The following is a 10,977-nucleotide window of genomic DNA, read 5'->3' as shown; positions in this document are numbered from 1 at the left end:
CCTCATGAATGCTGTTCCAATATTTTCTGATATCCTGGCAGGTCCACCACATGTGGTAGTATGACCCAATGTCATTTTTACATCGCCAGCATTGGGGGCTTACCCCTCCATACATCTTGGCCAGTTTATGGGGAATGAGATGCCATCAATAGAACATTTTCATGTTGTTTTCCCGCAGACTATAGCATGCAGTAAATCTCATATCCTCTGCCCATAATTTTTCCCACTGCTCGATCTGGATGTTGTAACCAAAGTCCTGGGCCCACTTAATCATTACTGCTTTAGTCTGTTCTTCTTTCGTTTCCCATTCCAAGAAGTAATCATATATCAAGGAAATATTTTTCTTTTTAATTCTAATTAGATTCATTTCAAATTTTGATGTTTCTGTTGCCAATCCTTGCTTTACATCTGTTCCAAATTTTTGATTTAATTTAAAATATTGTAGCCAATCTGTTAGATATTTTTTTTAATTTCCTCATACTTTTTCAACATTGGTTTCCCTTCTTTAATTTCTAATACTTCTCTATATGTGGGCCAATCATTTCTCATATTCTTCCTTTTCACCGCTATGGCTTCTATTGGTGAGGTCCAGAGCGGAATTTTGGGTTCTAATATATTTTTGTATTTTATCCAACCTTGCTTTGGAGAAGTTTGAGGGATGTTCCAGCATAAAAGTTTTCACTCACGTAGGAGGTCTAACCTCCGGCGGCCATATGCAGACCTCCAGATTCAAAGGCAACTTGTCAATCAATACCAATTGCAGGGGGGTGGGGGTGGCAGCTGGAGAGGGCTACTGCCCTCATGCATGAGGGTTTCCTGGAGACATCTGGTAGACCACTATCAGAAGCAGGATGCTGGACTGGGTGGACCTTTGGTGTGATGCAATACGACTCAATGTGTCCCAAAATTTCGAAGAAAAAAAAATCTCTTGCAGGGGTGCTGCTAAGGAAAGGAAAGGAAAGGGAGCAATTCTTCTGCAAATGCTTGGCCACTCTGAAGACAGGGACTGATGAAAAAGGCAGTTATTCACATTTAATTACATTTAATACGTTATGACCTAAGGCCTTTATACAATGCATTATATGTTTAAGTAAAGTGAAACAGAAAAAACTTATCAATGTTTTCCATTTGCTTAAAATGTCTCTTTCCCAAATGTTCAAAGCATCTATTTTTCATGGCTGCTGTAAGAAATGGAACTGGCATACCAACTGCATTGTGCTTGCTTGCTTACTAATGAAAACCGCAAGAGTTCTACCCAAGGGCAAGCAGCCACTGAAGATCCCAAGGCAGTCCCAGGATCTCATTACTCCCTGTTGAAAATGATGTAGTCTTGATACGATAAAATCATGCCATGTTGGAATCATCACTTTCAGCCACCACATGTTCCTCCTGTTCATCAGAGGCTCTTCTCCCTTTCCGAGAGCCCGATTTCTTTTTCCTTTTCTCTTTTTCTTCCAGGCTATTCAAAGCAATTTCTTCACTCTTCTCAGTGATGTATTTCAGCTAGAAAGAAATAGTTTTTATTACTCACCTATGGGGCAAAGTATCAGCTACCGTAGTGAAAGCATTCCTCACCACAGCTTGGCAAAAGAGCACATGCTTTTCATGCAGAAGGCTGCATGTTCAGTCCCCAATAACTCCAGCTGAGCAGTCAGGTAGCAAATAGGAGACTTCTGTCCAAGACTCTGGAGTGCTGTTGCCACATGTCAGAGTAGACAATATTAAGTTAGATCAAGAGTAGGGAATCTTTTTCTGGATCTTTTGCTTATACAGGACTGTTCTCCCCTCTCTCACACACACCAATTAGAACAGGGGTCAGCAAACTTTTTCAGCAGGGGGCCGGTCCACTGTCCCTCAGACCTTGTGGGGGGCCGGACTATATTTTGAAAAAAAATATGAACGAATTCCTATGCTCTACAAATAACCCAGAGATGCATTTTAAATAAAAGGACACATTCTACTCATGTAAAAACATGCTGATTCCCGGACCATCTGGGGGCCGGATTCCCGGGCCTTAGTTTGGGGACCCCTGAATTAGAACAAAACTAATAGCAACCAAGTACAAACAACAGGCTATTAACTAGCACAGCTGTGATCTAAGAGTGTATAGGGGCACAACTGCCTTGCTCTTCCTGATAAGACATTATATGCCCAATTAAGCCAAACTGCAGCAATTAGTTCAAGGACACACAAATCAGCTGCACCCTTTGCACCCCCTCAGCCTTTTCTTTGTAACTGCATATTGCGCAGAGAGGTAGAAAGGCTTGCCTAGATTACCTTAAGGCTAGCAGAAACACACAGCATTTGAAACTGAAATTCTACTTTCTCTGTCTCTTTCTCCCTCTCTTTTTACAAAGGAACAGCTAAATATCCCAGAGAACACCTAGATCCAAAACACAGCCCTTCTCATGCATAAACAAACCCTGACCTGGACTAGATGCTATGGAACATACACAGACAGCTACCCCTGATAACATCAGCTTTGTATATCTCCTTTTGGCAATGTACAGCAATATAAAAGCTTTGAGATTGCCCTTACAAGTGGGGGAAAACTTGCAACATTAGTCTGTCACATCCCACATTTTGTGTTGCTAGATTCACTACAGGGATGGGAACCTCTGGCCCATGAACCAATATTGGCCTGCCATGGGTTCCAATTTGACCCATCAGGCAATTTTTCAAAACCACAGCCACAAGTCAGTCAGCTTACATTATTCCAATGGGTGGGTGACATCAGCCGATAGGCGGCGTTAAATTTTGTGTCGGCTACACCCACCAATACTCCACAGGGAAATGGTGCGTATGACCAAAGCAGTAGGATATAACCCTCCACTTATCAGCTGATGAGTAGGGGTTAAATAATTCTCGGTTTTCCCACCCCTGAGCTACCAGGAGAAGCAGGGCTATTTTTGACAGCAGCCATTCATCTCTACTAACGTTTAGTATCAGTCCAAGGGTCCAGGAAAATTTCAGTCACCCAGGACATTCTGTTGCTAACCAGCAAGTCACCACTTTCAAACACTTTCAAACAGAAGAGCTGCAAAAGGGAGACTTTTGCAGAACTAGAAGGTATCACAAAGTTTTGTGCTTCAATCAGGGCTTCAATCAAGACCAAGGTTCTCTCTCCCTCTACAGCTGCAAAATTAATGCAGTAAAAACCAGGAAGATTGAGGTATCAACAATCACTGCTGTGGTAGATGGTCATTATATATTTGAGCTTTGTGTAGAAATGCCACACACTTCACCCTTGCATTTCATGGCTGTTTTGAACCACTTACAACTACTGCTGCTCCTTAGTCCAGCATGTGTCACTATACTTCAGAGAAGCATGACGAAGGGAAAAGAGAGAAAAAAAGCAGAAGACAGATATTCAAGGGTGACATTTGGGATGGAGCAATAACTAAGGAAAGCAGTTTCTCCATCGGCAGCAAATATTAATTAGTTTGAAGGCATCCTTAGGAACAAACTGCAAGACTTCTGAACAATGTGCCAAGAAAACAAGAGGTTCATCTCACCAAGGACTTGCTTCTTCTAGCCAAAAGCTTTACATCCTCAAGGTTGACTGTACTTCGTTTTGCATGCCTGTGTAAAGAGGGAACAAAAACAAAACAAAGCACCAAATCACTAAAATCACTAGCAGTTTGCAAGAGGATTTGCTGGAGGTTAAAAATGTTATCTGTAGAAGGGCTTATTTGACTGTGAAACTATGGAAAGGACAGCCAAGGCAATGTTAACATTACTTGTTACGTCTCACTGGTAAACGAAGCAGCAACCGTTGGGTCATTTTTTAAAGCACACCTTTAGCGACTATGCTACATACTTGGCTTGAATTAGCAATCTTATTCTGATGTCTCTCCTCAACCAATCACCCTCCTGTTCTACTCACTGACTTTTGCTGACCCTACAGATAAACTCTGAACCATAAGTGTAGCTCTTGATTCTCGATATTGTCATCTCTCTGGGGCTGGCTCAGATATTTTTGCCACCCTAAGCTGGCAGTCATCCAGTTATCACGGAGGGTTCAGTCACACTATCAGTTCCAACAGGGAACCAGCCATTTTCAAATCACCACAAGAACCAATATTTATGTGCCACTTCAGGAAATTACAAGTGTGCTCTTTGGACTGAGCTTGCCTAGGAAGCTGCTGAGTCCCCCTGTATGGCTCAGGCTGCATTGATCTCCCCCTGCCACTGCTTTGTCTTCCTGCTTAACTAGTTGCTGCTATAATGCTGGTTCTTTCACCAGCTTTTTCCATAGTCACTGGGTAAAAAAGCAGCCAGGTCATACTGTGCCACACTAGTACATTCACTGCGTTCCTTGCTTGGCTTGGGAGTAAGCCTTATTTTATGTCATCCCCATCTTTCCTTTTACCAAGTCACAGGGTAGTATCCTTCCTAGCCTGTTATACGACTTCACACAACAGGTAGAGGGTAAACCACATTCTACAAATCATCACTGCATGTAGAAAACAAGTATATCAGGGAGTATATCTAGACTGAGTTTTCTACATGTAGAGGATGTGTTTAAGATGATTCTGTGTGCTGCCGCAACTGTGTTCCATTGCCTCTACTTCCACGGGAGGAACTGGGTTATAGGCACGGGCAGACATATGTCTGGAACATAAATATCTGAATCTACACACTGGCAATTTAAACTGGAAAGGGCATGGGGGGGGACCCCCTGTGATTCTCCCTTTAATGGACAAGAAGTTGGATCAAAGCGCCTTCTATTCCATTTTGATTCTATGATGGAAAAAAGAAAGGCTTCACTGCAATAGCATTTTATCTGTGCTTTTCAAAGCTTCTTGGGACTCTCAGACAAAACTGTTTGGGGGTGGGCGGAGGAGGGGTTGCTTCAGCAAACTGTGTACAGTATGTAAAATCCATTAAAACAAAACTGGCTGAAGGTACCCCACTTGCTGCTGCTGAAGACCAAGTGCTTTACAAGCCATTCAAGTCCTACTTGATTTACACAATCACACACTGGGTCATTATGCAAACATCTGCCACAACTACAAAAAAATTCCAGTGATCCAGAAGGATGGACACACAAGCAGGTGACCACAGGAGCTGAAAGCGAAATCTGGATGAGTAAAAAGGCCCAGAAAAATACACTGGGCTAGATGGTCCCCAAAGAGAACTAACAAAGCAGGACAGGTGTGAAGGAGGGCAAGGCCTAGGAGAGCAACAGCAGGTACGTCAAAGGCAAAAGTGTGAGTGGAGATGTACAAGGGCCTTGAAAGTGCTGCTGACAAGTCTGAACAAGGCTAGAAAGTTAAGATAGGGTAGCAACACCTCCCAAACCCAGCCATAAAATGATGGCATCAATTAAGTCCAGAGCACGCTCTGCCAAAGGGATTAGTGACCTGATACTATCTGCCGACTAGAAGGCAGTGTACCAAGACTAAGCAGGTCCCTTAGCTCACTCCATTCCAAAGGCTCAGTGCAAAATTAACAGCATTAATTTAATACAGCCATTGAAGTATCTGTTAATACACTAAGATATAGTAAAATTTGCTCTGTTCCTGTTTTCCGCCTGCTTTGATCAAACAAAAGCAAGAGATTTGGATAGCAGCTGCGTGTCAAATTTATGCGTAGGATATTATTCAATGTAATCCATCCCGTGCTACCGTATTTTTCGCTCCATAAGACGCACCTGACCATAAGACGCACTTAGTTTTCAGAGGAGGAAAGTGGGGAAGCCCTGTTTTGGGGGAGGGGGAATCAGCTCACAGTTGTGCAGCTTCTTTTGCAAAGAGGAAAAGTCCCATTTTTTAAAGTATCAGCTCAAAGTTGTTGAGTTTACTTTGCAAAGGGAAAAAATCCTGTTCAACTCACAGTTCTGCAGCTTCTGATAATCCAATCAGCCAGATAATCCAATCAGCCAGTCACATGTTGCTGGAGAAACAAACAGCCTCCTCTGCAGAACATTCAACAATGGAGGCCTGGGCAAGGGGGCGGGCGGAAGGGAGTTAGCGTCCCTTATCTCCCTCCCCTATCTCAGCTCCTGAGTGGCTTATTTTCAACACCCCTCTTTCCCTCGTTAGCCTTTAGCTCTTTCTATACAAAAAAGACACTTCCCCTTACTTTTTAAGAGGAAAAAAGTGTGTCTTATGGAGCGAAAAATACGGTATTTTTCTAGAAAAAGAGGTGAAGGAACTCACCACAAATGCCTCCCTCATTCTCTTAGAATGGCAATGGTGCCTTCCTAAAAAGTACCGGAAACGAGTTCCGGCAAGTTCTGGCTGGGGAAAAAAAAGCCCCGTACCCATCCATGTAATCTTAGGGAGCACATTAAAAAGGAAAGAGGACCCAGATAATATTTTAAAGATGTCTGAATGTGATGATTTTGAACTTTACCCACTATCTGTTTCTGTGACCCTCTGTTCTGGCCATGCTTCCTAACTGCAAGGATACAAGGCCAGAACACTGATAGAGCAAGCAGCCTCTTCAAAGAGGTAAGCAATTCCACCAGCCACTTACTTATGAGTAGCAAACAAGTTTTCAGCTTCCGGAAGTCAAACCTTTCTATAAAAGAACATAATGGCAATCACTTTAGATTACCAACAGCTCTAATTTGACAGACTGGAGGGGTGGGTTCTATCATATGGGAAGACACCTCACACAACAGACTCTTCTGAAAAGCTTAAAACAAACCACCTACTCACCGGCTCATGAAGGGGCTCAATTTGCAGCCAACAAAAGGAGACCATCCAACAGTTGTGTGCTGCGTTAGGCATAACACCTGCATGCAATTACTTTAGGCAGAACACAATCCACCCACAAGGAGGCAAGACTCAACACAAAGGCTTCATTATCCTCTAGGCAATTTACTATTTGTCTGTGTTGTGCAGATACATTTTTGTGCTTTGTACTGGCTTCCAGAGCAATTCCAAGACTAAAATGGGGAGGGGGAGAATGAAAAGCCTGCCAAAGAATCGAGGGTACGTGAGAATTATTCACACTGAGGGAACATACAGACAGTTTTTAAGCGAAGTACTCAACCATGCTTCATAAGAATGTAAGTGAGTGGGGAAGAGAAAGAAACCTTACAGGCTAGAATCAATACCCTGCATTCAGACTACAAAATAAATAAAACTATTGGCCCCAACAGAGCACAACTGCTGAAGCAATGCTGCATACTGACGTGAACATTAGCTGGTTTCTGGGGAAAGTAGGTACAGGAAGGGAGGAAAGGTTTATGGGTACTTCCAGATGGGGGCTTAATTTGCAAACGGGACATTCAGCTATTGAAAACAGGTCACTGGCAACAAGTTTGCTCGATTTTTAAACTCTTGGATAGCTCAGTTCATATAGCATAACTAAATCTCAGGTTGTGGGTTCCAGCCACACGTTGGGCAAAAAGATTCCTGCATTGCAGGAGGTTGGACTAGATGACCCTTGTAGTCCCTTCCAACTCTACAATTCTATGATAAATCCAAATTAAATGGGGCGGGGTAGAATACAGGTTGTTGTTTTTGATGCTGATGCCTTTGTGTGGACTCTGAAAAACTTGCATGGATAAGCAGCACAACACATAGCTGTCTGGAGGTACCCTCTTATCTTTTCTAGATTTCTCACCAGATTAATATGCACAATGTCTAGTTTTAAGTAGCACATATTTCTACAATACTTACCTGGCAAACATTTCAAGGTCTTTTGCAAAGTATTCTGAAAAACAAAGGGGAGGAGGAATCTCAAACATTTTTTCCCTTTTTGGGGGTTGAAAGGCAAATGTTAAGTTTTATTATTTTAGCAAATTTCATGGCCAGTTATCTATTACTAACATATGAGGCACCTTTCAGCCTAAGGCAGGGGTTCCCAACAAAATTTTCTCGAGGACCCCTCATCGAGCCGCTATTGTGACAAGGACCCCCATTAATTCCTAATCCTAAAATTAAAAAGTGAGAGCCAAATTAAGAGTCTTTTTATATTTTATATTTATACGTTTTTTACAGTTACAACAGAGTACTCCATCAGTATACAGTTAGTTTTAATTTTCAGTTCTTAATGAGATGAACCACTTTTTAACCAACGGTCCATTTTTAACTACACAAACTGTAGCTTCCGCGAAAAACAACGCTTTGTTTACAAACACTAGACTCTGCTCATGCAGGAAGCGACCAAAACAAAAAATCTGTTATCATACGAAATATATTTAATATATTTTTTATTCTAATAGCATCTTGTGGACCCCTCTCGCATAGCTCGCGGACCCTTGGGGGTCCACGGACCACCTGTTGGGAACCACAGGCCTAAGGAAAAGTTTCACAACGTATATCATCACCAGGTCCCCAGTATCATCATAAGCACATCTTGCTGAGTTCAATGGGACCTACTCCCCAGTAAGTGGGATTTAAGGGTTGGGCCGCAGCCTTAGCGAGATGTCTCCCTGTTGGAGATTTAATAATCTACTGTATTGTGCTGGTAAGTATGGAACAAAGGTGCCAGGATGTTTGCAAATCAACTTCTGTGACAGAAGGGAAAGGTGTCTCCTGACTTGTTCTCTCCTGTTTTCTGAGCTATTGTAAATACTTTTTCAAACATTCCTTCACCCTCAAGAGGACTAGAAAACTTTTTTTAGTGATTCATCATGCCTAGGATACCCTAGCTCACTTAAGCAACAGAACACACGCAGCCCTAGAAACAAAGAAAATGATTTTTAAAACAACAGTTAATTTGGCTTTGTACAGCAGTGTTGACATTTCCACTGTTAATTTCTCAGAACTCATCTTGTGTACTCCCTCTAGTGCCAGATTTTTTTTAAAAAAATCATCAAGTCAGTTCTATACATATCTAATTTCAGTTCTATTTTTTAAAAACAGCAACAACAACAACACACAAATACTGATTGCTCCTACAGACAAATATAGATATCTGTAAAATATATGTCGTACCACACTGCCTGAAGGCAATCTCAGAAATAGCTGCTATGGTTTGTTTACTGAACTGAATTTCTTTGTCTTGTGAAACTTCTTCACAAAGGCCAGCAACCGTATAATGGCATGCAGCCTTCAACCTCTGGGGAAAAAACAAAAGAGAAAACTTGCACTTCATTCATATACTTACACACTGACCCGAAAATTTTACATCTCTGTCTCAACAACACACTTCGTTAAGTAAATTAAATTAAGGTGGCTGGATACTCAAGAACATTGTAAACAACTGGGTATGCCCGTTGTCAAAAAAATTCGTTAATAAAGAGATAATAAAAACTATTTCACTGGAATCATGACTGAAAGGGCATCATAAAATAATGGATTGTAAGGGATCTTGTCCTTTTGCACCCCACTCCCCGAGAAAACCCCCAGATCACCCAAATACAAATACTATCCTACCAGGGGAACAGTTTATTCTATGAATTTGTTTTCTTAAAATTACGAGCGGTGGTGGGAGGGAATTCACATAACATAACCAGAACAGCTTTAGACATCGCAAATGCAAAACGAAAAATGGACTCTAGCTTTCTCGCTCACACACGCACTTTAAACAATGGAACAACACTCTACACATGCTCCGGGGGCACCCTCTCTCTTCCCTGAGGCTGGAGAAGCTACGCGCTGCAACGAGTACAGGGCCCCGCTGCGTCCCTCTCCCTGGCAAGGCAACGGCGCTCTGCACACACTCTGGAACACGCGGTGCGCTTCCTTTGCCAGGGAGAGGGAGGTAGCGCGCTCTTCGCTTCCGTAAAGTACCTTCCGGAGGGGCCGAACTCCGCAGCGCCCCGCACCCCATACCTGGGTGTCTGAGAGGCGCCCAACGGCCGTCGCCTCCGCCTCCATGGCAGCCCCTTTCTGAAGACGGCGAAGAGCGAAGATGGCGCTCGAATTTCCCGCCCAGCCCCGCCTCCTCGCGCGTTGGGGGCAGTAATGGCGGCGGCTCTGAGGTAAAGCGAGAGCGGGGGCAGGGCAGGGGGCGGGTCATCGTTGGGCGGCGTGGGGGGACCTATCATGGCGGGAGAAAGGGGCGGGCAGGGCGGTTGTGAGGAAGGGGGGCATGGCTGTTGGGCGCGGGACTTTTCTGCCCCAAAGCGCTGTGATAGCCTATCACTGATAGGATTGGAGCTGGGCTGTGGGTCACATATTTTATTTATCGAAATTTTATGACAACGGGCCTACCCAGCTGTTTACAATGTTCTTGAGTAGCCAGCCACCTTAATTTAATTTACTTAACGAACTGCTTAATTGTAATAAAACCTCTAAGCTGTTTGTCCTTTTAGCGGGGGTGGGGTTTAAATGCTTTTATATTGCTGTGTATATCTGCCTGATATTCTGTGAGGGGGTAACTTTTTATAAGTGAAAATAAATAATGGTACTTTTACAAGTGAAAATAAATAAAATGGATGCTCATTTATCCATTCCATGTACATCCCTCCCTTCCTCCCAAAGGAAGCCAGGGAGGCAAACCCATCATTGCCAAGTCGCATTCTCTCAGCCAATCAAAACCAAAATAATAAAATAACTCAAGACTTTTATGGAGAAGTAGGCAGAATATAATTTTTTGAGGGAGAGATAAAAACAACACTGCTCCAGAATTAAAACTGGATGTCTGGGTAGACTTGTGGGGATTGCAGGTGTGGGTCATGGGGTGTTTTTTTTTAGCCCCCTTTCCCATTTTGCTTAAAGGTTAACAAAAGTTTTCAATACAAAGGAAGAAATTAAAACCACCCTACGAAACACACAGAATCCATTTAAACTGCATCATTATCCATGAACTTTCAATCATACAATTTCCATTCTTTTAAAAACTATAATAGCAATAGCTGTATCTACTCAAGACTTTGCAAAATGGCCTTATACTCTTTTTGAAAGACTTTGCAAGACATTGTGCAAATGGTTCTCTGAAAGTCTCCCGCTTGTGAGTTTTAAAATCCATATCTGATCCTCACCAAAGCATGATCACATGCAGAATTTGCTAAATTTGTTCAAGCTGTTCCTTCAACCTGCCACACACCAACCAATTTCAACTCTCACTACT

The 10,977-nt window shown here is 42.7% G+C and overlaps 1 protein-coding gene across 3 annotated transcripts; it reads right to left on the bottom strand.

The window, feature by feature from the left end:
• On the bottom strand, positions 1–9,850 carry CENPS (centromere protein S). 3 transcript variants are annotated; one of them, XM_035118334.2, is made up of 5 exons: positions 9,738–9,850; positions 8,898–9,021; positions 7,638–7,671; positions 3,516–3,582; positions 1–1,503 (listed from the first exon to the last, which is right to left on the bottom strand). In XM_035118334.2, exons 1-5 carry the CDS (start codon positions 9,780–9,782, stop codon positions 1,345–1,347), a joined length of 429 nt encoding a protein of 142 aa, XP_034974225.2. In that variant the 5' UTR covers positions 9,783–9,850; the 3' UTR covers positions 1–1,344. The 3 variants fall into 3 exon arrangements, with proteins under 3 accessions (XP_034974225.2, XP_034974224.2, XP_060132214.1); XM_035118333.2 differs by having other exon boundaries at positions 9,696–9,829; XM_060276231.1 differs by having other exon boundaries at positions 1,368–1,693; positions 9,696–9,829.
• Positions 9,851–10,977: the final 1,127 nt, after the last annotated feature.

This window comes from Zootoca vivipara, chromosome 6, assembly GCF_963506605.1.
Source record: "Zootoca vivipara chromosome 6, rZooViv1.1, whole genome shotgun sequence".
Classification (NCBI taxonomy): domain Eukaryota; kingdom Metazoa; phylum Chordata; class Lepidosauria; order Squamata; family Lacertidae; genus Zootoca; species Zootoca vivipara.
Note: the sequence above shows the minus strand (reverse complement) of the source record. Positions and strands in the feature narration are given on the sequence as shown.